Here is a 26,360-nt window from a genome sequence, read left to right as displayed (position 1 = left end):
AAAGGGAATTCAAAAGTAATCTTCAACTTGAAAAGAAAAATAAATAATGAGAATATGCGTGTAGATCATAAAGAGAAATAATGATTACCTTTGATTCCTAGAGAAAGTTAATTTAAAATGTATCCAAGCTCCAATGTACAGGCAAAAAAATAAAAAAATCTGTGAAGTTGAGATAAGTCTTTAGTAGGCAGAAACAAGAGTCATCACCATTTAAATTTGGGGTAGAAGCTCATTCAAAGATTTCAGAGATTAACTGACCTTGGTTAAGGACACACACATTTTTCTTTTTAAATGCAAATGATATTTGGGGGTCTTAAAGACAAAAATCTGCTTGAATGGCTGGCTCTAATAAGAGGCACAGAATAATCAGACAACCACTACTTAGATTGTTTATGTGTTTATCAAATAAGACTCTATAGCCATTTAAAGCAAATGCTTAGGATATATTGCCAATGGAAACTTTCAACTTCATGTGCTCTTTGAAAGAAAAATGGTAAAGATATCTGTAGTCCATGAAAGGAAAGAAATAGGCATTAAACTTTGTTGGTTTATACATGGGTTTAGAGCATCAAGAGATGTTAATTACATAAATGCAGAAGTAGTCCTAATGTCAATTCCAGGAGTTGTGCATAAAAATTGTAACACATTTCTGAAACCTGTAACATCAGGATAAAACAATTTCCTTTTCAGGTCAGCCTTTGTGACCTTGGACAGTGTATCTGGAAGACTCCAATTCCACCTACTAAGGTTGTGTACTATTTTCTTCTTATTGATAAATAATTATTCACTTACAAATACTGTGTACCTACAAGTCGGTAAGGTTCACAGGTTAGGTTGAGAGCCTGGGATTTGCCAGGAAGTAGCCTGGGATTTGCCATGAAACTTTCTACCTCACAGAACTGCTTTCTAGTCCCAGAATGTACCAGATTCTGTGTGCTAGGTTCTTGGTGCATACTTTTCCCCTGTCTTATGTGCCTTCCTTGTAGGGTTGCCTGGAATCCTTCATTCTTTAGGAACAACTTGCAAACATCCTGGGTGATGCTCTCCTCACAGAGCATCATCCTGTTCCTACTGAGGGTCCCTGTCATCTGAATGATAATCACTTACTATGAGATCTGACCTCTGTGAAGTCCTCCTTCACTTCTGTCCCCCATTCTAAGTCAGTATAGGAGTGGCTCAGAGGAGAGGTCAGGTTCTCAGAAAATATTTGATTGACCCAACTTAACAATCCTCCCACAGTTCATAAATCTTGACCAGATAGTATAGGGCAGTGCTTAAATTTAAAACTTGGTATAATTTCTGTGATGTTTAGGAGTGCTGGGTACATTTTTGTCTATACTAAGAACTAGTAGAAAACTAAGCCTGTGTATGTTCAACCCATTTTTTAAGTGGAATTCAAGTTCCAGAACAGAGGTGGCAAATATTAATTGGTTTTTGAACATGTGCTGAGATAGCTACCCTGGTGAGAGGAGTGAGGTGTTCCACAGAGCTCTTGGGCAGAGGGAAAAATGCCAGCAAGATTTATAGCTGCATTTATTTCTGAGGTGATTCAGTGTCAAAGGTCAGATAGCACATATTCTTTGCAATACTATACTTAGAGTGTTTCAAAATGGGTTTTAAATTGAACTGATCTCCAGTTAGAACAGAGATACCACACTGAATGTTAAAGACAGTCTTAACATGATACAAAAACATGTTTTGCAGAGTTTTAGAAAACTTAAAAGTGCTAAATAACCACATTAAATTAGTTGCAAGAAACAAAAGATTATTTTTTTATAATACCATTTTCTAAATTGGTGAGATGCCAATAATATTCTGTATACTTGTCCAGAAGAACAAAACCTTGTAAGAACATGGCTTGGGTTATTATATGTACATATTTTGAAGGCTGAATTAAAGTTTTTAATTGCTCCACCATTCTGTGGTATGAAACTTTACCTCCTAAGAAAATTACCTGTCTTTTGAGCACCTGATGATGCCAAATTAATCATGTTTTTAAAATTGAATTGCATTTTAAAATATATGTTTTTGATTGGTAACACTTTCTGGAGTTACAAAGTTTATAGATCTTGAGAGAAGAGATGTAGGTGGTTGATTTTGGCAATGTCAAGATTATAGTGTTTGTCACAGGAAAGTACTTTTAAAAGATTATTTTATTGGTACTGGGGTTTGAACTCAGGGCTTCATGCTTGCCAGGCAGGTGCTGTAATATCTTGAGCCAACCCCCATCCCTAGCAGGGTGCTTTTAAATAGTAATCTTATACAGAACCCATTTTCTATCCACATTAGATTTTTGTTCTGTTTGAATTTGCTTCCTTCAATCTCTTATGAGCAAATATTGGATTTGTTGTATGTAGTGTGCCTGAAATACAGTGGCTCAAAGTGAGGATTTAAAAGCACATTAATACAAAAATCCACTCATAAAACAATCTATACTTTTGTCTTCGCTATTTCATCTCCATTTAAATCATCCTATAGAAATAGGTTCATATACACAACATAGAAGTCTTTAGTGGTCTCCCATATTGAACTGTCTCAACAAGTGAATCACCCAATCTTTGAATTAACATAGCTTAGATTATCTTCCATTCCCAACTATTTTGAAAGTAGCTTTATGAGCTGTTTATCATTGATTTGTACAGCCATCTTTAAATTGATCAGGAAAGGAGACCAAATGCAAATATTATTTGTATCCAGAGTAACATTACAAAAACAAAGATGGGAAGAAACAGAATAATGAATGGTTAGAAGTCCCATGACAGTGACATAAGGAAGAAAAAGCCAGTGCACATTATTGAGAAATATTTTCCTCTCCTGTCATATGACCTCCTAGTTTACTCTCTCAGAGTCTCTCTCAACAAAATCCTTGAAGCAAGGCAATCCTAGTAAACAGGTTGAATTTATTTCTAAACACCACATGCTAAAAGTATTTTTTAACTGAAAGATTGACTTAAAATATTTTTCTCTTACTCCCTTTAAACCAAAAGGCATCAACTGAGAATGAAGCTAAAGAGAATTTTTAATGGATTGAGATTAAATCTATTTTCTCCCCCCAGGGAAAATTCCGTCTTATTTATTCTCAGGAAGTCTTGAGTAAAAGTCTATTAAAATGACAAGCTCCAGTGTTTTGACAAGCACTTGTACTGCAAAATCTTGAAACCTCACTGGAATACAGCTACATACACTGCAGAAAAGAGTGCCCTCTTTAAAACTAGGACAAATCATGTTGATATGGAAAAAGGAAATAACTATGTGAACAATACATATAAAATTAAAGACTGAGTTATGGTATCCATCTAAAATCAACAGGAAATATAATTACTCTTTTAAAGTATTCTTGTCCTGTCTTACAGTGCTAAATGATTTAAAAAAAAAAAAAGACCAAGACATGGTTTGTATTCAGAATACTATTACAAAAACAAAGATGGGAAGAAACACAGCAGAGATCTGTTGAAGGTCTTATGACATAGGGAACAGAAAGACCAATTAATATTTTTAAGCAATATTTTTCCTCCCATGGTAGGACCTCACAGCTTACTCTCTTAGAATCTCTCTAGAGATAGGTCTATTTTATAAACACAAAAGGAGTTTTAGAGGAAATCAAAATGGAATCTTTTATTCAAAGCCACCACCCAATTTTAATAACCTCACTCCTGTCTTCTCCTGTTTATTTTCCCACGTCTTGACTCCAGCTGGACAAGTATGGCTGCCAAAGCAAGACTTGTTTTCCACTTTATTACAGTGTTCCTTAGGCTGAAATGAGGAGAGGATAAGAATGATAAAATTACTAACAATATTCTTTCAGAGACTATATTTGCTAATGACATTCCAAAGTAATATGCAAGCATAAATGGCAAATTGGTTAATATTCTCAGGCCAGTTCATTCATGTGGCCAGTTCACCTATCACACAGCTCATTATTTTTTCTAACCTATCAGTTTGAATACCCTTGGTATTTATTGGTAATTTATGAGTCTGACTAATGTTGAAACTCATCTTTAGATCTTGGGAGTTTTTGTTTGATCTCTTCCTTCCCTGTTCCTGAGAGATGGCTGAAGCTGTTTCAATTTCTCAAAGGCAGAACTATGAGCAACAAATGATTTTCAACACATTATCAAGCCCAGCCAGAAAACCTTTTCAGATTTTTTTCCCTCTTTTTGGCAGTAATAAAGGAGCCAAGACAATCTTAGAGGTAAAATGGTAGGGCTGGCCATTTTTGTTTTTTTGAATGATACATTTCTAGGAATGTGTATATTTCTTTGAATGTATTTAATAAAAATAAACCACTATTCACATTTTTACTAGACTTGTAAGACATTCCCACCTCTTTTCCTGTAAGCATTCCACATTGACTATACATTTAAAAATAGTTTCTCACTGTTGGTAGTTTTAAACTAGTACATGTATCAGAGTGACCAGTGCCCATTTTCTGCAATTACTGATTCATTATTCAGAAAAGACAAATGTGCTCACACCCATAAATGTGTTCTCCAGAAGATCAAACCGATATGTGACCAACCTCAGCTGATATCACTGAGCTGGTCAGACAGATCATCTTGCAAAATGTATTTCTTCATACAGATAGACTTTCAGGTAATCATGCACAGTATTCATGGAAACATTTCTAACTGTCAGTGTAGACAAGAACACATAGATAAATAAAAACAAGATTGTTTTCTTACCTTTTGGAAAGCAGTCAAAAGCTATACTGTTGGTGGGATAGTGTACCAAGTAACAGACTTTTGTACACTCTTTCTTACTGGTGGTATACAGTCTATAGGAAAAGTAAATATATAGGTATGTATAAAATAAAGGTGCAGACAGTTCTTTTTTATTATAATTATTATTAGTTTGCTTTTTGGAGAAGAGGCTGCGATAGAGACCAGAGCCATTACGCCCACTCTTTTGGGGGGCTCAAGCTGCAGTAGACCAGATTACCACAATTCAGGTACCTCTGAACATGGGAGTGTGGGTGCTTCTTGAGTTAAGGCAGGTGGGTTTTATTTGCTTGACTTGGAGCAGGTGATGGAAGCAGCCCCCAAATAATTGATCTACCTGGTCAGGGCATTATTTCTTTCCTGTTGCCAACCCTTCTGAATCAGCCTAGTCCAGTCATACTGACCAACTTGCCTGGTTTGTTCAGAAAGATGAAACAAGTAGCATAATGTTGAGAATGTTAGGGATCCAAACAAATGAGGAAGCAAAACAAACAAAACAAGGAACTGTAACAAATTAACACAGCATAGGAGTATGTTCCAGAATATTCTAGGTATCATTTCTGGTGTACAATTTAGTACCCACATCCATTTTCCTGCAGTCTGAGGTTTCTTTTGTTTGTTTGTTCAATCAAATAGCTCCTTAGATTGACAGCTGTACTCTTTTATATAATTGCTTTCTTTGAGAACAGCTCAAGTTTTTATTTATATATTTTCCCTACAGTAAATGCCAAAGTGGTAGTAAAAGAAAATCAACATTAGAATACAAATTTATATTTACAATGTTTTATATCTGAAGTACAAATTCTTCTTTATTTTTTTAATACATTTGGCGGTGCTGGTGTTTGAGCTTAGGGTCTTGACCTTGCTAGGCAGGTGCTCTACCACTTGAGCCTCTGCCCAGCCTCTATCGCAGGCTCATTTATCAGTCATAAAGACTCCATATCCAAGAGATGTGTCCCTAGCAGTCCACCTGCCTGCCATCTCTAGCTGGTACTGACCTTCCGAGAGAAATGCTGTATCTAACACAGCTGTTTTATCTGGTTTAGAAAATGGTTGGTAGCTCTCATCATTCTGCACTGCAACCCTGTACCAAGGAAAGCATGAGACAAGAGGGTAATTCACACAGCTTCATCTGGTTGTGAGCAGTACAGGTGAGGAGGGGAGCAGGTTTTATCCATCCATCCCAGGAAAACCAATCTGCCTCCTAGGTAATATCATCCATCCACATTAAAAAGGCTGAGATTAGCCATCAACAAGCCATGGCCCAAGCACAACCAAATCCTCCTACTTATCTGGCATCTTCAAATTTACCATGAACATACATCTACCAAATCAACAGCAGAAAGTGCAAGGAAAGATGCCAAATTCAGGAGGCAGGTGAGAACACCAGTGTTTGAAGTGCCCTTCTTCATAGAAAGGAATTCAGAGGAGAGAGTAACTTGGCTAGATCTAAAGATATTCAAATGAGATCAGTCCCTTCTAAATCCCTAGTGATAGATATCTTCTATTTATAAATAAAAATCCAGTAAGTACCTGAACTGTATACACCTTCTGAGCTTACTATTTTTCAATCTGAATATAGAGAACAGTGAACATCGGTTCAAGTTTGAATATATAATATATCAGTATTGTATAGATAACATTCAATTTTTGGCAAGGTTTACTTTTTCTTTGTTCTATACAGAAAAATGTTCTCCTTTCAAACAACAGAATGTTAGTGACCTAAGAGGAAAAGTTAACTCCCATCCATAAGTCAGTGATGGGCAGTTTTAATGTCTGTCCATGTTAAGCCAACAAGCAAGCTCATTTCCATGTAGACAGGTAGCTGGAGTGTGGAGTTGGATGAGTAGAAGCATGCATGCACCAGATGGCAAGCTGCAAGGATGGAGCAGAGCTGTTAAAAATGAAAACACTGAAGACTGAAATACATTCAGACTAAGTGTTTAGAGCAACAATGAATAAGGGGACACTTTTTTTCCCACTATTTACTTCATAGCTCATACTATAAACTTGACTTTCTTCTTAGATCTCCTCCCTCAGAAAATAGGATACAGAATTTCCCCATTGAAGAGATGCATTGTTTTTTCAAGTGCATGGTCTGTTTCTGGTTGTTTTTAACCAGATAGCTTAAATTCAGCAAATAGTTCCTTTTTCTCCATTACCAAAGCTCAGATGCTAGAGGTGATTTGAGCCATATTTGGTATTCAGTAGAATATGATAATATTTCCTAGCACGAGAACATTCTACTTTCATTAATTGAAATTTTCACTACTACTCTTCCCCTATATAAACCCATTTCTGCAATACTGGGGACTGAATTTCCAAATGCAATTGTTATCTATGACACCACATTTTCTGTATCAGTCTGCTAGAATGAAGTCTTGCCTTTTAAGATAGATGAATTTCTAGAGTTGTGCTGTCCAATATAGTAGCCACAGCCACAGGTGGCTGTTTAAATTAGTTAAAACAAAGTAAAAAAAACACTGGGTTGCAAGTGGTTGAGAGTGACCTGAGCTTTTCTGATGGCATTAGACAGCACAGATCCAGAACATTCCATCACTCCAGAAAGTGCTGGTGGACTGTGGGGATGATGAGGTCCTTTACCGGCCATCTTTGGGACCTTCAAGAGCCAGGTCATCAGAAACCCCAATGTTTGGAGGTACGTGAATCTCCTCCCATGGCCCAGTCAATATCTAGTTAGTCTTTATGGTGTTTTAGGGAAGTGTCTACACAACACCAGAAGAACTGAAAGAATTTTAAAGCATCATTTAGACTGCTTGTGAGGCAAAGGCTCTATTTGATTTCTTTCTTTCTTTTTTTTCTGGAATGTTCATCTGGGCTCTATGTAGACACCCAACAAAACTTTTCAAGAAAAAGCACCCAATGAATTCCCAATGGAATCATCGTTGTGATTGTAACCAATATTCAAATACTATAATATTTGGATTTTTGAGTTAGTAAGATAAGGCCTCTACCTGGGCAGCCTTCTTTGAGTTCAGGTTACTGCTGTCTGTAGACAACACAAGCAATAATACATTTCAAGCATGTTTAACCAAAGAATTTTTTCCCACAAACATCAGCAGCATTACATTTATCTATACAACTGTATCACCAAGTGAGGGCACCCAAGGGTAATTTCTGCATTGGGATTTTGACATGCCACTCTTGTTCGAAGAAACAGAGGAGCAAAGAGGAACAAGCACGGGGTTAGGAGTCAGATCTGGGTTAATCCAACCTCTACTGCTAAGTAGATGTGTGACTTTGGCCATGTCACAGAAGCTCACTAAGCCCAGGACTCTTCAGTAAAATGAGGATAATAATACCCATTCTATAGACTTACTGTAAGGAGGAGGCAAGACCTTCCACACAAAGTTTTCTGCATAATACCTAGTTTAATGGGTACTGATTAACATAGTACCAATATCAGGATTTCAGAAACTAGTTTCACACCCCAAAAAGCCTAACCAAGGATTTGATCTAATCACTAGAAGTTAGCAACAGTAGAAATACTGTTTGTAAGTTAGGAATTCTTAAGTAGTAGAACATTGAATTAATTGTCCAAATGCCAAATTTCTCACTTGATAATTTTTTAATACATGCATGTAGACATCCTACTTTTTGTACTTATTGATTTGGAGCAAATCTTGTTAAATTTGTGTGTGTGTGTGTGTGTGTGTGTGTGTGTGTCAGTGTGTGTGTGTTTACAGACTTAAATAAAAATCGGGTATCGGAATAGTTGCCAGATAAAACTTACATAAATTACAAATTGACAAAAGATCTTATAATCATGAGCTACATAAGTATATATAAACAGGAATTTTATGTATCAGTACAAGTATAGATATAAATATTTGCATACATAGGATCATGGGAAGACTTCTTTTGGGGATTCAGTTTTAGCTACCTCATGGTGTTTAGTCTGCTTTTAACTCCATTAGCACATCAACTTAATCAGATGGAAATGTACTTTTAAGCAAAATGTCTTGCTTCTTCAAGAATGGAAACAACTGGCACTTAGTATACTATTTGCAAGACAAAATAACATTTTATAACCCACTTATGACATAGTATTACTTCTGTTGTATACATAATGATGTTGAGTTTTAGAAAAGCCAGTGACTCTGAAAGCCACTGATAAGTGGAGTTGATTGGATTTGAAACCAGGTATGTCTCTACAGGTATGTCTCCTACAGCAAGCACATTGAAGGCCACAGCTCTGCATATCCACTTCTCCTCTCCATTGATCTGCTGTGCTGGAGAACAACAGAGCCCACCCATCCATTCCATTTCTCCCTTCTTTCTGAAGGTCCTTTTCCTTCTTTCTGCTTTGTCCCTTCTGGTAGGACATTAAAATGAAGGCCATTAGGTTGCTAATTAACCTTGCTACTTTGCTTATTTTGAAAGTGTTTTGTGATATTTGTTCCATAGTTTATAAATGGAGATGGGTCACCTTCATGGGTCTTTGATCAGTATTTTGCTAACCCCATCGGCTTCTTGAGCTCCTTTCTGCTTGGCAGTAAGTCTTTGGCTATAACATATGTCCATAATTGAAAAAATTGTGTATTGTGAAGGAATTAATGGAAAACCAGAAACCTTTCTATCTTACAAATAGGAAGTATGAACACCGGAATTTCTCATTCTGTGTGGAATTGGCCAAAATATTCCTGGAAAGCAAATCTTGGAACCAGTATTTTTAATCTGAAAATCACTCTTCCCACTGTACTGTTAGTAAAATTAGCTATTAAGAATTCTATGCATCTAACCTCTGAGCTGGTATTTTAGTGTTTACAGAAAATGTCTCTAGGCCCATTTCACTTTAGGGCCACTGGAAGCACGGATTTAGGCTACTGGGGTGCTCTAGATATAGTATCTAGCACCTCAAATCTAACATTTTTTCCTGAAGAAGAAATATTTTTTATCTTTCACAGAATAAATCTCTTCTTCAGTGATATGGGAGATATTTTCTCCACATGGTAGTTTCTGGGCTTATATACTTGGATGAAAGTTTAACATCTTTATCCAATATTTTATGTGCTTTTGTGTCTGAAAGACTTGCTTACTAAAAAAAAATAACTTTGTCTACATCCATGTATGAGTGGAAAGACATCAATATTTCCAAAGCTCTTAAATATTCTAGTTTCATGTCTATGCTACAGCACATGAGGTATGGATGATGCCCTAACAAGAATTGTCACCGCAGCAGGAAGGGTGCCAGAAAGGAGCAGGTGAGAGGCATGTTTGTGTCTCTTGAAGGGCTCCACAGACAACAACAAAATGCAAGGGGATGGGAGGCTTCACACTTCTGAAGCAGAACTTCTAAAACCTTTTTACCATCAGGGAGCAAAAAGAAAATGGTAGCAGGAATAAATCAAACTCAGAAGAACAAAAGTTAGCATTCAATGGGGCAACCCAGTCCATAAGACAAAAATGGTCACAGTATTTCTCTAGGGAGAGGTGACACACACTTTTTCTAGAGCTTTCTGATGCAGGATGGGAAGCAGAAAGAAAAGGATTGTTACTTACTGTTTGGGTCTACGTTTTCACAGAGTTCTGTCTTTGCCTCACCGTTGGGTCTGTCACTGGGTTTGTGTGACAGCCGTGATGACATGGTGGCTGCTGTGACTACCGCCTTGAAGCTTCGCTTCCGTTTCTGGACATTGAGTTCAGGGTGGAAAATGATGATATACACCTTCGGCATGTAAAGCATTCCCAGCGCCACTGATGCACTTAGGTTCATGGAGATTGTAAGCGTGGTAGTTTGAATGTAGAGCTAGGAGACACAACACACAAGGCACTATTACAAATAAAATGACCGCAGAGGAAGCCCAAACACTTAAAGCCATGTCAAGAAGGACTACGGTTAGGAGAGAAAAAAAGCAATCTCAAGACCCTTCTGATAAAAAGGAAGACAAATGGATGCAATTTTATTTGAAAGTTTATGCATATATTAACTGATTGAAGGCCATTGGGCAAATCAATCCATGAATGTGCTTACTTGGAGAAGTCTCCCACATGGAAGTTCAGGGTAGACTTCTATCAGATTTATAAAGTACTTTTAATGAGTGTGACAGCTGAGTAGGAAGACATGGAGATCATAGGAGTATGTAATCCTGAGTAAGATGTGTTTTTTTTTTTTTAATCTCACATACATACGAAAGATTAACACTACACAAATCACTATGCAGAGATTCTGGGACCTTATTTAAAAAAAGATTTATGTTCATAAATGTCTTTCCTGTATCATTTAGGAAAGAGTTCATCTTCACCATACTTCAAAGGAATAAACTCATATTCCCTGCAAAGTAAGACCCTGTTGCTTAAGTCTGTTCTACAAAACACCAAAGGCAAGGGACTGCCATCTGGTTTTACTGGCTTTTCCACTATTTTATGATTGTAAGTTGCTAATGAGATAACAAAACCTCATTCTGATACCCTGATACTTGTAGCTTGGGTGTCCTTGTCTCCTTTCACTTTCTCAAAGAATCAATAGATTAATTACTCATTTGCTGTCCAGTGTGTTATATCATTGTCTTTGTTGTAAATTTGAAAAGGTGATGGCTGAAGGGTGTGGGAAATTGTACATTCAGCAAACAGAAAGTCACAGACAACTTGCCATTGTCCAGTTCTGCTTATAATATGTATTACATGATGCAGAACCCTCAGGTGATTGGGTGTATTTGTGTTACACATGACTTCTAAAGACTAGATTAAATTGAGAAATGGGCTACCACTGCCTTTTATATCAGTGGAAACCACAGTTCCTTGACAGTGGATTTAACTGTGGTGTTCCACGAGTATGCCTTCATACTGAATTGAGGATAAAATCCTCCTCCTTATTGGAATCCATGAGGTCCCACATGGTCTGTGCTTGACTGCTTCTTCAGATAAATTTTCTACTATTTCTCTCACCCCTACATCCCCTCCTTCCCAGGGCTCCATCCTTGCAGACTAACTTTCACTTCTTGAATAGACTGTACTCATTAAACCATGAAACCTTTGTACTTGTTATTAAAAAAAAATTCTTGTTATCCTCTGCTTCTTAGAACATTGTTCTGAAGTTACCCTCAGCCACACCCTTAAATCTAGGCCCCCCCTCTTTACATATACAGTCCATGTCATTGGAGTCAGTAATTACACTCTCACTGCCTGATTATTTGACTGTCCATTTCTGCACTTAGGCCTTAGGTTTTCCAAAGGCAATCCTGTCTCTGGAGGCATTATTGCATCTTAATAGCAGGTAAATGACTGATACTTGGTAAATATATGATGGATGGGTTCAACTGCTTGACACCTGTTTCCAACCTATGTTTCAGATGTCAAACAGCCTTCTTTAAATGTACAAGAATTTCCATCAGATTTATTCACTACCTTGAACTTGGTGATCTGAATTTTTCAAATTGAGGTCCTTGCAAAATCAAGAGACTTTGCCATTTCATCAGAAAGGAATACAATTTTCTAGCAAACACTAATTTGAATTTGTGTGTCTCAGAATGGTTAAAAGGAGCTGCCAGCTTCTGACTCTATAATACATAATGAATGTAAACTACAAAGACAAAACAATATTGAATTAATGATCCTTTTGGCTTTTAATTAGGCCATATTTTGAAGCTCATTTTTTGCTAGCAGAATACCTTTAGATTCCAATGTCATTCCTTCTTGCTAGCCTATACCATTTTAGGAAGGATGACCATGGTCAAGGGGCTGTACAGACACACACAGTGTCACTTCCCTTCATCATGGTCACATTGTCATCTAACTCATGAGGGCTTTGCAAGCCAAGGTTTAACCAATTCAAGAAAGTAAGGGAAATAAACTAATGCACAGGAATGTTGGTTTTGTTTCCATTTATTTGCTCATAAGCAATTTTGCAGTTGAAGAAATCATTTGTAGAATTTGTATTTGCCTTGATTATTGATAGTTAGATGAATATACAGGCTTATGTACATTTGTATTGTGTATAAGCACACATACTTTTTCTTATCGAAGACTACTTAGTAATTTAAACTCTAAGACTGTTATGTTTACTTTATGTAGTGTTTCATAATTATTTTCCAAAAAAGACCATCAATCAAGACTGGTATTGTTTTTAAAGTTGTGTAGTCTCCAGTAACAACTCAGAAGTAGATGAAAAGCAAGATCAACGTCAATGACCAAATTCCCACCCCTATCCCCATCCTCACTCTTCTTTATATAGCATGGTGACCAAGAATGTAGAGCCTTGAGCTACTCTTTCTGAGTTCCATGACCATTTACTGGTTTTGTGACACAGGGACAAATCCCTTCTCCCCAGCTTCGACATCTGTCGAATGGGAATTATAGGAGTGCCTCCTCCATACTGATGCCTTGATGACTGAGTAAGTCAGTATTTGTAAAGTGCTTTTGATTTGCTCTGACATTTAGTTACTACTGTGTAAGCATTTCTTAATTAATATAGGGGAGGGCTGGGGATGTAGGTTAGAGGTACAGTGCTTGTCTAGAATGCTCAAGGCCCTGGGTTCCAACCCTACACCACACACACAAAAAAGTATATGCATACAGAAAGTACATGGTTACAAAGGTAAGAAGGCTCAGAATCTCAGAGATTCTGCAGACATGGTCTACAGAGGCCCAACTCCAGTAAATCCCAGGAGGAGACTAAGTTGTGACTCCCTAGTCTTCACTGGGATGTTCACCTTTAGGTTCTGAGTTTTCATCCCATGATTTTCTATACTACATTTTTCTTTTTTTTTTAGCAAATTCAAACATATTTAGATTTAGTGTCATCGTGGTTCTTACTTTACCTGATGCTCATTGGATATGGTGCCACCCTGTTTAATCCTGTGTATTTCACATCATTTTTCTTTGTCTTTCTTGTAATTTGTTGAGAAATGTAAAGGAGTTGGTGTTCATCATTGGACTCTTTCATCAAAGTATAGGAATACAGAAACACAGTCTACTGTGATCAAGCCTCTTCCCCAGGGCTGGCCTTCCTCTTAGCCCAATCCCATTCTGGTTGTCTGAGGTTCTTCCCCAATGGAGAAAAGAACTTCCTCTACCCTAGCCAAGGGTGGGGCTCAAGCCTGTGAGAAGAGTACAGATTGCCTTGGAATTTCCACATGTTTTGATAAGTAAACCTTAATTTTGATGTCAGCCCAGATGAATTTCTAGTTACTACTCCTGAGTTAATTGAGGCTCTTCTCACATTCGTACCTAGGTATCAAGTTCAGAGCTAAGTAAGCAAAGACTTGGGCAGATAGTCTACAACAATATCCTTAAAGTCTCATGAACAAAATGTCTGTCCTTACATATCCTCATCTGTAAAACCAAAAAACCCAATAGATCCTACCTCATATGGTGAAAATAAAATTAATATGAAAATGTTCTTAGCAGAGAGGCTAGGAAATAAGTAGCCATGAAATGTTGATTTATATTCTGACTTAGGTTGTTAGGGTATGGACCTCAGAATAAGGCTTCCTGTAAACACTTTCATATATTTGAAGCTTTTTACATGTGTGTTTAACTGGATCATGGTGGCTACAAAATCCACCCCTATTCCTATTTAGACAGATAGAAATGTACCACCAAGTATACGATTATAGTATACAAATATGAGAACTGCCCAATCCCAGGTAAATCTTAGCTGAGTTTCCTCTATACATTTTTTATTTTGGCCTAACAGCTCATTGCTGGGTAAAATGAGCACGCATGTCATCAAATGCCTTTGTTGCTTTTTAAGTTGGTACAGCATTCACTGTTAGTTAACTTCTTGTCTTTTTGTTACTAATGAATTGGAACTCTTGTTCAATCTGTCTTTAACTACAGCTCCATCTTAACTAGTCACAGTGAACTGTCCTTTTAAGACAGAGCATTTGCCTTTTCAGGAATGGAAGGAATTGTCATTTAGTTGGTACACTATTTTTTACATACACAGTATTTCCTGTGCTCAGAGCTGTTCTGAAAGTTTCCAATTCTTGGTAAAAGTTTCAAAATAAGTTTAATGGAAGACCCTATTGAATGGTTTCAAGGAAAGCTGTGAATAATTGCAATAATTGACAGGTTTTAAACTTTGGAAATGAGTGTATTCTCACTAGTATTGAAAAAGATGAAAAATTCATAGGACACAAAGATACACCTAAGACTAGAACTACTGGGAGTACCAAAGTCAGATTTGGGTTCATCAAACTAGCTTTACTATTACTACTAATACCTTTAATAACAAGCATATATTGCAAAAATGAGCTACAAAATATTTATACTAATGAATTGCTACCATATTCTATATAAAATGCAATTAATTCAATTAGAAAAAGAGATCTAGGTTATTTAGTGGTATCAAACCTTTGATAATGGAGACAATTAACTCATGACCACATACTGGAAGCTCATTGGTCTTTGTATTTTCCAGATACATTGTATGCAAGATACCTTTCCACTATTACCTCAAGGTCATCACTTTACTTAGATACCACCAACTGCCTGCACTGGCTAAGGGCCCAGGCATAGGATGCTGGGCATGACAGGCATCTTCTCTGCCATCAGGGAGCTACATCTAGTGACAGGAGGAAAGCCATGAAAGATCTGTTGTAAAATGTGATGACTATAGTTAATAACAATGTATTCTGTATTTGAAAATTGGTAAGAGCGGATTTTATTTCCTTATCACACCAGAAAAATAAGTATGTGAGGTAATGATAAGTTCATCAGCTTGATTTAGCCATTCCATAATGTAGATATATCTCAAAACATTTTGAACACAACAAATACATGTCACTTTTATTTGTCAATTAAAATTAAAATGCTTGCTGGGAGCCAGTGGCCTGTTATCCTAGCTATTTGGGAGGCTGAAGTCAAGAGGATCGAGGTTTGAGGCCAGCTGGGGAAAATAGGTCACAAGACCCCATCACCAAAATAACCAGAGCAAAATGGACCAGAGGTGTGGCTCAAGTGATAGGGTGCCTGCTTTTTCAAGTGTAAAGCCTTGAGTTCAAACCCCAGTCCCATTTAAGTAACATATGTAATTACTACATAATGCACAATGCATGAATTGCTTGTTACATCTTTCTTTTTGTCACATATATTGGTCCCTACTAACCTTTCCTCTTGGAATGCTCTTTGCTTACTGGCTCTGCCTTTGCCACTTTACGTGTATTTGGCGCATAGGGCATTGGAACCTTTTAAGGAAAGCTTTGCCTGGTCTTCCTGGTCAGAAACAGAAATCTTCCTGGTCAGAACAGCTCCCATTCCCAACTACCACTTCTCTCAGTCTGCTCAGAGTCAGTGGTGTCACAAGGCTTGCTTTGAAAATGCAAATTCATTCCAACAAGATTGATACATTAGAAACCAATTTGAATGTCACAAAAAGTTCATGTTTGCACTAGGCAAACACAGTAAGCTTCACCCAGCTGAAACAAGCTGTGTGGGAACCCACAAGCAATAGATACTCACAGAGCCATACATCTGACCCCTGCCACCTCCTCACTTCCATGGCTTCCCAATCAGTTACCAGTAGCAATCTTCTTGGCAGTAACTTTCATTAAGTCATTTTTATAAGGTAAAATGCCATATTCTTGTAGTATTGATATACTTCTTATTCATTTATGCATTTGACTAAATCTGTTTATCATTTATGCATTTGTTGCTAAACTAAATTTAGTATTTACGCATTGATAAGACCATACCACTCTTTTTACTAGTTTTTGTGTGCATGTCACCGAGAACATTTTTGGGTATTTATAATCTTTCCCATAAATCGTGGCTTCTAAGGCACACTCTTGTACAGTATGGTGATTCTTTCGTAATCTGTACATCACGTTATAGCAGAACTGACTAGGTAATAAACATTCTATCTACCACCAAGTACACGTTTATTAAACCCTGGTTAATGGAAAAGTTTCACACTTGAAGTAAGTATTAGGTATGATAAACGTTGACACTCAGCCGGTTTCAAGATAAACTGTTGTCCAGGCTGTTAGTGCTAGTACTGGTGTGTATCTGATGTCCTCATTACTAGTACTGGTGCGTATCTGATATCCTCATTACTAGAGATAATATGTATGCCATAACACTGTTTGGGGGATCAAGTGAGATGGCCAATGCAGAACATAAACAACTGTGGTCAGCATGCAGCAACCACTCAGTAAAGGATGTTAGTATCATTGATTTCCTTATTGGGTATGGCATAAAAATAACTTGTTTTCTACACTGTTCTTTTTCATAAACTTTTAACACATCTTGAAATGATTGTTTTCCTGATAGAATCCACAGAATACCAGTCTGTTTTAGGGGGAAAAAAATCTCATTAACTTGCTTCTATTTTGTTTGAAAGTATGCTCAAACCCTATATTACTGACTATTTCATGAGAAATAACCAATTTGGTAGGTTCCTAGGTGACAGTTGAGAATTGGGACAAAGATGCTTTAACAGAGTCTTTAGGTGGGCTACAGCGCATAACATCTCAGCATCTATGTAATAAAAACAACAAATGTATACTGATGCTTTCACAGTAAACAGGAAGGGTATGTTACTATCTAACAGATGTTTGAAATATTCATGTGACTAAGGTGAACTAAAAGTTACTGGGAGTAAAGACCAGTGTTCTATTTTTATCCACCTGTGTCCCTGGCTGCCTAATTAAAGTGACCATGTTTTTTGAGAAACAAAATATACCACATGGCCTGAAAGGGGTCAGAAAGTTTGCAGTTAGGATTCCTTAAGCCAAAAGGTTGACATCCTGAGAGCTTTTCCTTTGGTATGAAATAAGACAGGAGAATATAAAGGGGAAATACTGTTTTTGTGTAGGGGTCTGGGGACCTGGGATTTGCATCTTTTTTTTTTTTTTGGCAGTGCTGGCATTTGAACTCAGGACCTCAAACTTGCTAGCCATGCCTCCAGTCCTGCATCTTCTAATAGGATGGTTGAAAGGAAAGAAAATGACTTTTGTTGTTTGAAATGATTTCATATCCTGGCCTTAGACTGCTGGTGGGTGACTGGGCAAATTATTTCAGCTCTAGCAAATGCAAGTGTCAAAATTCAAAGTAAAGCCATTGGTTGCCAGACTCTCTCATATAAAATCTATCTCATTCTCCCAGTCCCATGAGACCTTTCTCGCTGCTCTGAAGAGTAAGGGAAATCATGAGGGAAAAAGGTGTTGCAACAGTGCTTGTCGTGTGGTGGTCGCTCAGGAAATGTGAGTGTTATTAGCAGAAGAGACATCTTCATTTTTTGGAAAAACAAATTTCCATGCCAATTTGTTTAAACCTCCTATCTTTAAATATATGCCAGATAAATAGACAGACAGACAGATAGATGAATGACATAGTTAAATGGACACACTTCAAGTAGTCTGGGGTAGATAAGACATCTGGTCATTGACTTAGAAATAATAGAGGCAATAAATGTTTAGGCAAAACCTAGTTTTACGTGTTTTGATTTTCTCATTTAATATCTTCAGGCAGACATGATATTCAGTCCACATACAATTGCTTTATCTGTTTAGATGAACGTAAAGCCAGTGCTCCAGATGAATGCAAATTGGTTTCTGGAGCATGAGATCAGTGATTTTCTTCATGCTCAAAATCACCTACATCTCAGAATTTTGCTCTCCTGACCAGAAACCCAATGTTGTCTCTTCCTATAGTGAAACCAGAAAGACGCTGTTATCCCAATTGACTATGTCCTTTGTGGTAGTCCAGTGTTGCCCTCCCTGGGGCCAGCCTAACAACCTGCAGGCAGTCTTGATGGCCAAAATCTTCCAGAAAAGTATGTGTCTTTGCCGGACACATACACAGAATTTCTCTCCTTATCAGTCCCTCTGACCCTCATTTTTATTTCAAAATATGTTCCCCTTCCAATGGTAAGGTGGGAGCTTTATTCTTTTATAAAGCCAGTCCTGTCACTGTGTGCTCTGTTGGGTTATCTGAAAGGTTATTTACTACTCCTGCTGGTTTGTGAGCTCAAACATTGTTAGGTCTCTGCCTTGTTGTCCTTGAACACACAAAGATAAGGTATTTTCCCCACAGTAAGCGGGAGAGACACATTTCTGCCAGATTCCGTCTTCATCCAGATTCAACCTAACAGCCCTGTTATTGGAGATTTTGTCCCATTTGGTCTTAAGAGGTGAAAATCTTTGCTTGAACCTTACTGGGGAATATCTTGGATAAGATACAGTGATGTTCTGTGTTACTTTGCAAGTCAATCAATGGGTTAAAAGAAAATAAAAATCTGAGCTTAAAGGAATCAATTTCTAAAGATAGAGTGAACTATTTCATTTTAAAGTGGAAAGCTGTCAAAGCAAATCAGCTTTTAAAGTCCTCATTATAATTCTAAGGAACAAAACTAGAAGAAAGCAAATGAAAATACTGATGTCCAATGATGAGTTAAAGAACAAAATGCTCTTAGCATTTCTTATGCATATGCCATGTGTTTTCAACTGGAATTGTAAAGTGTTCATCAGAACTAAACCCAAGCGTGTCATTGACAAGAAGATGATATTAGATTCTTACTAAAACAAAGGGTGTTCTTATCTGGGTTCTCAAAGCCAAGGACAAAGGATTTCTGTTGAACTTCAACAGTTTTGATCATCATAATCATTCCAGCTTTATTCTTTCCTATTTGTTCTGGCTATTACTTTTATTGGTTTTCTTCTGTTTCTTTTGGATGCACTCTCCCATTTTCCCACTGATCTGTGATAATACCCTCTTTGCCTTTCTACTTCTTTCTACCTTGCATTTGCTCACTCCCTTTCCTGTATACATCTTTACTGCCCAGCTTTTCCTATCTCCAGGGTGCTGGTATGTTTGTTGGTAGGGGTTCATCCCCTGATCTCTGCCCTGACTGTGTGGAAAACCATGGCACCCATTAGTTACTGAGCTGGGTGGTGTCCCTGGCTGATGGGTAAAAGACTTCAGTAGCTCTTGCCCTGCCTCCTTGAGTTGCCTATTCTAGAGTTGACCACATTCTGTAAAATCTTACTGAGGTAATAGTAATAGTAATCATTTAAGTCTCAAATAAACAAATAATTATAATGAGACTCCCAAGGAAATTCTAGATCAAGTGTCACTCAGTTCATGTACCTAAATGCAACAGTGAGGGCTCTAAGACTCGGCAGAGAAATGTCACCCATCCTACTAAGAAGGGTGCAGTGAGAGGGAGTGAGCCCAGTCAAGGAATAAGGAACAAGTGGTTCATAGCTGCGATCTTGGCCTCCAAAAGTCCATTTCCCTGACTCTAAGGTGTTGGATTAAAGAATCTAAAAGGTATGATTTCCTAACCTCTCACATCTGAGGGCCTGCAGTTGGGCCCTTTTGTCACCTCCTCTGAGTTGGCCTTCTCAGCTTTCCTAGACTCCTCATAGGACCTGAGAAGTAGGGCTTTCTCCAGTTCTCACTCCTTTTAAAAACTCCATGCTGAGGGCCATAAAACTGCTGCTTTTCTTCAGCATCACTTCCTTAAGGAAGACTTTTCTGACCCTCAAATATAAACTATGCCTGTCTTGTTTTACTAATTTATAGAATGTCTTATTTGCCTTTGTTTCATTAAGCACAATTATGATAATTCTCTCATTGAGTATTTCATTAAAAAGAGTCTCTTCACTAGACTGCCTCATAAGGACCAAAACTGTATGTCTTGATTCAACACATGGCTCTTTGCACACAGTGAGTGCTCGGTTCATAGCAGCTAAACAAATATCTAACTATAATCTAGCAAATACATTCTATGCAGCCAGGAGCAGTCCACATGACTGGAGCAGTATGGATGGGTTTGGATGCCAGCTCTACCACTTGCTATCTGTGCCACCCGGAGCATATCACTTAGCCCAGAGTTTAGTACTTAACGCAAGGAGGCAAGTCATAATATATACTAGGGAGAAAACCAGAATGTTTTGTGGGCATCAGGGAGGAAAGTATGTAGAAGTGAGCAAACCAAAGGCAGGGCCCATGATTAATTCTTCTTGCATAATGGTGTCTGGCACAGGAAATAAGTCTAATGCATACTTGTTGAATGAGAAACTTCTCACTCATTTGACATGTCCATGCCAAATTCGAAGTCACTCATTCATTTTCATCTCACCAGACTGCCACCCCATCCCAGTTACACTGACCCACTTCAAATCTCAGCTATGCTGCACTCTTCTGCCACAGGGCCTTTCCTTATGCTTTCCCTTTTCCCTGGAATATTCTCCCAGTCTATCTACCTTCTCTTCTCGTCTTTCTTCAGATCTCCACCGAAGCTCGTGTCATTTGCCAAGAAAACTTTTCTAGCCAAGGCTAGGTGATCCTGTCCTGTTTTGAGTTTGTAAAATCAACCTTATCATTCACATTTAAGTATATGTGTAAGAGAGAGATTTGTATCTATTTCCCTAAAAGGAAGCTTGTCTGAATAGTTCAACATTTTATTCCAAGTGTCTACTACTATGGGTAGCAAACAGAAGCTCAATTAACAGTGTGATGGAAGGAAGTCTTGGGTATATGAAGGCGGAGGTTCCACACCTGCATTTTCTGTTCTTTCATTTGTTCATTAAAAATGGAGTGCGGTAATTAATGATGACTCCTATGGAGCTATGGCAACAATGAAAATCCATCAACCCTGTCCTTTGGAAGGATGGGAGCCTTTCTTTCAAACAGCTTGGTCTAACACCCAGGTTAGCACCTAATTGTCTTCTTGCAATGCAATGAAAAAAAAAAAATGGAATGGTTGCCATGACAACTCAGTGAAGAGTTCAGGCACTGAAGGCTTTTTTATTATTATTGACATACAGCAATTGACTTTGACTTAACTGAGACGCTATATGCATTTTGTTTTTGCAATTCTGACCCTTTTTAAAGTTTTTGGAATGTACAATAAATATTTAAAAAGCCCACATTCTTTAGAAAGTGTCAAGGAGATTCATAAATTGGTCAAATAACAAGAATTTGAGGAAATTGCTGTCGTTTCACAGTCCAAAAAAAATATCTAGGGTTATGTGTACAGTGCTTGTAACTTATGGAAAAAAATCTTAGGCAAAGATCTATTATTTCATCTGACTCTTGAAACCATCTCAAACATTGATATAATTCTAATAAAAGTAGGTGAATGAATCAGAAAAAAAAATACTTCTGAAGGCGAATTGTCTATTCAGTCTTGGTTTATGGACTCAGAGTTTTTTTGTTATGGGAAGGAAGAGAAATAAAACAGGAACTCTTCCTCCATAGTGTACCTGGTGATGTCTATGTAGATGTTTAGGCACACACCTAAGAGGGCCTGAAGTTCTTCATGTAATAGAGGGATCAGCCTCCTCTGCAACCCCAGAGAGCTGCTGAAACAATCAACCTCACATCTCAAACTGTGGCAAAAAGTAGAGGATTCCCTTTAAAACTGGCCTGTCCTTTAATTTTCCTTTTCTCAAGAACTGTTGCCTCCATCTACCTGGCTACATGAATTGGAACTTTTAAGGGTTATTCTTTAATACTTGTAGTTCTGAGGCCAGACAGATAGATGAGGAGGCAGGAAAATTACATAATTTTAATAAATATTAAAGGGGTCAGACTCAGACATTAAAACTAGAAAGCAAAAATACCTAAAAAAAACCAGAGTAGCTGGTTTTAAGCCTAGTTGTTATAAGAACTAGCTATCTGCCTTCCAGGGCTATCTGTATCAGCCTTTCTTTGAGATGTTAATAAGCTCCAGGACTCCTTGGATGGGTGGAAAGTAGTCCTGTTTAGCAAAGGGAAATTCTAAAGCACACCTTTTGTCCCTATGATTTAGGTGGGCCTCGATGACCCCTCCCTGTCTTAGCAGCCATCTCAGCCACCCAGATCCATTATCTTTTCCCCCCAGCTTTTCAAATAGTGTAAGACTAAGAGATAGGGGCCACCATTTTGTGTCTGTACTCCTGTTTCCTATGTAGGGGGCAGGAAATGTTTTTCTCTCTTTTTCTCATTTCTCCCCACTCTTATCCTATTAAATGAAATTCCTTTCTTAATAAACTTTATTATCTTTATACTTTTGTGTGTGTGTGTCTTGCTTGAATTCATCTCTTGCTGGACACAGGAACTGAGATTTCTATCTGATGTGTCCAGTCTGTTACCCAGTTGGCTAATACTGCTTGTAAATTATCTCTGGAGTCTGTTCTCTTCTCTCTGTTCTGCCTTCATCCTAGTCTTAAATATTTTTAACCAGGTGATAGCCTTAAAGCACAGAGAACAATGGCTACCATTTGTGATGTTGAGTCTGGAGACGTAAGGCAGGTGAGTGAGTAACCCATCCTCCCATGGAGAGCACTGTGATTCCTGCATCCTGAGAAGGAGTTATAAACCTGCATTCCTGCACCTTGAAGAGGACATGCAGGGTCTCTAGATCTGCCACAGCACTGATGAGCAAAATGCTCTCAAGATTGCTCCCCTCCACCACCAATAAGGGGCAAACAAACCAGCCCATCTAAGAGAGCCCGTGAACCCATGGTCAATGAAAAGAGCCCCCCTAACCCTTACCCAAACACAGAGTTAAAATGTCCACAAAAGCCCCAGCCTTCACCTGAGCAGCGAGCTACCTGTTTCCAGGCTCCGCTGAGCTGCTCTAGCTGTAGCTTTCCTTTCTCTAAGAAATCCCACTTTATATACTGGCTTTGGCTCACAAGTCAACTAAAAAACCTATTTAATAAAAGAGTAGAATACAGACCTATTTAATTTTCATTCTCTCAGGCTTTAATTGCCAGTGCTTAGAAAAACAAACAGCTCTAAGAATTTCTAAAGAGAGCTGACATGAAATTCTGATTCTCTACCATAGTTTGGATGTTGGTGTGTGCATCATCTTTAATCTATATTCCCTACTAAGTGCTCTGAGCAAATAACTGTGTGTGCAGTTGAAACTGTCTCCTTTCTTTACCATATCCACCTTCTTGTCAAGACAATGTAGTGTTTCTCTTTTTCTCCAACTGTATACACACTTACTTCTAGGCAGATGGCCACCAATGATAAGAGGATATATTGAGTGTGTGTGCGCGCACACACACACACACACACACGCAAAGTAAGCAACATGTACATAGAATGTAAATACAGTGTGAAGCATGAGTGTCTGCAGCAACTGGTGGTTCTGCTCACATGTTGTTACAACATGGAATAGACTCCAGTGATGTGGTCAACAGTTGAGCAAGAATGAAGAGGAAGATAGCCTTGAAACAGGGTTGTAAAACATGGTAAACTGTCAATTAAAAGCTCTAACCTCCAACAGAGCTGTGAGGAATTGCCCATTAGAGCCATGCAAAAGTTCAGGACCGAGATGAAAGGCACCATGCAGAGATAAGCACCCATTCCTGCCTTTCTTTGTCTCCACTTGTAAATAAACTTTCCAAAGCAGGACTCCCCAGCTGTTCTTATCTAAACCTTAGGTCTCTAACCCACTACTAGCCCTACTTTATGGGAGAGCACATTCCTTGTAACCTTATACCCTGCACTGCCTTTTAAATATCCTGTGAATCCTTTGTTGGGGCTCAGACACAGGTATATGTCTGGGCCCGCTGGCATAAAATTAAAATCTGAGTTCTCCACTCCTCAGAGTGTCGCTTGGTTTCTCCTCTGACTACATTGCTACAACAAGAAAAGCAGCACAGAGGGGGAGGGGAAATGCAAGCCACAGCCAGAAGATAACTTGGATATCTTTGAGATTCAAGTACACAGTAGTTGTCCCAGTGTCTATTATTTTCTTTTTACGGTGGGACAAGACTTCCTCTTCCTCCATCTACTTTCCAGCTGTATAGTTTATATATAAAATGGGATAAAAATAGAGGACATTTGGCAATTCCAAAGTATAGACTCTTTGCCCATAAGAACGTATTCAAAGGTAAAACTGTAAGGAGCCCCAGCCCTGTAGGGGATAGGTCTGCTTCTTTAAAGATACACAGAATAAAGCTAGATGGTAGAAGACCCACACCAAAGGATGGGGACAAAGAACTGGTACCCTGGAGAGATGAGCCAAAAAGATCAGAGGATAACAATGGAGTTGTTCCCTGATGGCAACAAGAGGCAGACTTTGGGGTGGCCTCAAACTGAAGATCCCATTCTAGTCAAGGGGTTGAAGGGCCAAGCTAAGCAGGGGAGAAGAACACCACCTCCATGAGATTGCCATAAGCATTGACCATTTTCCACATAGGTCTGCGTTCTGCAAAGTTTAGCTGCTTAAATTTAGGCTATTTAGTAATGAATTTTCCCAACTCCCCTTTCCAACATTAAGCTGTAGCACAGGTCTTATACCCACAAGACGTGGTTGGGAACTTGGCCCTTGTGGTAAGGAAGGTGATACCTAAGTTTGGTTTGAAACTTAGGCCTCCTAACAGATATTTAAGTAGACATGAAATCATTGGATTTCGGTGTCAGGAAACCTGAATTCTGGTTTATGCTCCATTACTTAATAGTTGTGAGGATTTGGAAAGGGCCATCCATGATCTCTTACATGCCCAAGGATTATTGTGGCTTTGCCTTTGAGCCTCAGATGATGTCTTCAAGTTACCATTTGTTTTCCTTATGATAAAATCCATGCTGTCCACATCATGCCACAGATAGAGGAAAGTTATGTTTTGAAGAAAAGTAGAATTTGGAAATAAAATCCTAACAATGTTTAAATTTTATAAGCAATTATATGCCAGTTGTTTAATAAGCATTATAAGTAATTATGCATGCATGACTGATATAAAATGATTAATGCTCTATAAAAAAAGCAGCAGAAGCAATGTGTTTGGGATGTTGGGTGCAGCGCCCAGGGACTCCCTTCAGGACTAAGGGACTGGTTCCCGCATATGCTGGGAATTGCCTTGGTTGAAGAGACTTGTGTTGCCTAAGGCTATATCCTAATCCTCAGGCAAATGATCCCTTGGGGATGCTGGGGTAGAGACACCCAGTCCAATGTCTCTGGTGGGGTCAGCGCTGTAGGGCAGCATTACATCTTCCTGGGGGGGATGTCCACTGAGGCTTGTTGAGTCTGCATCATAGCCCAACTTTGCTCTCTGCCCAGTCCTGTTTCTTTCCCTTCTGGATGCTAGGCTGGGTACCAAGGATCACTCCCCAGAGCTTAGCTGTCTCAGGAAATCATTGAGAACCCTCATGGGCATTTCAATTTTAATGAAAATCAGGAATATTCTAAGTAGAATTTATGTAGCAACTCCCTTCCCAGCACTAACTATAAGGTCAGGTGAACACCCCACAGTATTTATTTATATACCTGCTAAGCAAAGTCAGCGCATCTCAGCCCAGACAAATCCTCTCCCCAGAATTTACTCCTCAGAACCCCACCCCTGGAGTATCTGTGAAATGAACACCCATTTGCTTTTTGCGCCCAGATGTTCATAAGCAAATGCAATACATGTTTCCCTTTGTATTTTTATTTTGACAACTTTCAAATTTTTTAGAAAATTTAACATCTATATACTCTTTATTCATATTCACCATTTGATCATATCCTGCCATGATGGTCTTTTCTTTTTTGCTTTCTTTTCACTAAACAATTTAAATCACATATATCAGGATAATTCATTCTTTTTTATTTCATTATGCATTCCCTAAGGAAATGGACATTTATCTATATAACCACAATACCATTAAAGCACCTAAGAAACTGAACAGTGAATTTCAGCATATCATACCATCTATGAAGCAAAGGTAACTTCCTGCATTTGTTCCAAAAATGTCTTG

The 26,360-nt window shown here is 38.3% G+C and overlaps 1 protein-coding gene across 8 annotated transcripts in view; it reads right to left on the bottom strand.

Moving 5' to 3' along the window:
• The window catches only part of Grm7 (glutamate metabotropic receptor 7), a 797,981-nt gene that overhangs the window by 41,460 nt on the left and 730,161 nt on the right, over nt 1–26,360 (bottom strand). For 4 of the 8 annotated variants that reach the window (XM_074044288.1, XM_074044290.1, XM_074044293.1 and 1 more), the window contains 2 exons: nt 10,242–10,488; nt 4,683–4,774 (listed from right to left, as the gene is read on the bottom strand). In XM_074044288.1, the coding sequence (XP_073900389.1) occupies nt 4,704–4,774; nt 10,242–10,488 (318 nt within the window). In that variant the 3' untranslated portion in view covers nt 4,683–4,703. Of the gene's footprint in view, nt 1–78; nt 160–4,682; nt 4,775–10,241; nt 10,489–26,360 lie in introns of those variants that run through there. The other 4 variants (XR_012436366.1, XR_012436367.1, XM_074044291.1 and 1 more) reach the window with 3 other exon arrangements.

This window comes from Castor canadensis, chromosome 10, assembly GCF_047511655.1.
Source record: "Castor canadensis chromosome 10, mCasCan1.hap1v2, whole genome shotgun sequence".
In the NCBI taxonomy this organism is placed as follows: domain Eukaryota; kingdom Metazoa; phylum Chordata; class Mammalia; order Rodentia; family Castoridae; genus Castor; species Castor canadensis.
Note: the sequence above shows the minus strand (reverse complement) of the source record. Positions and strands in the feature narration are given on the sequence as shown.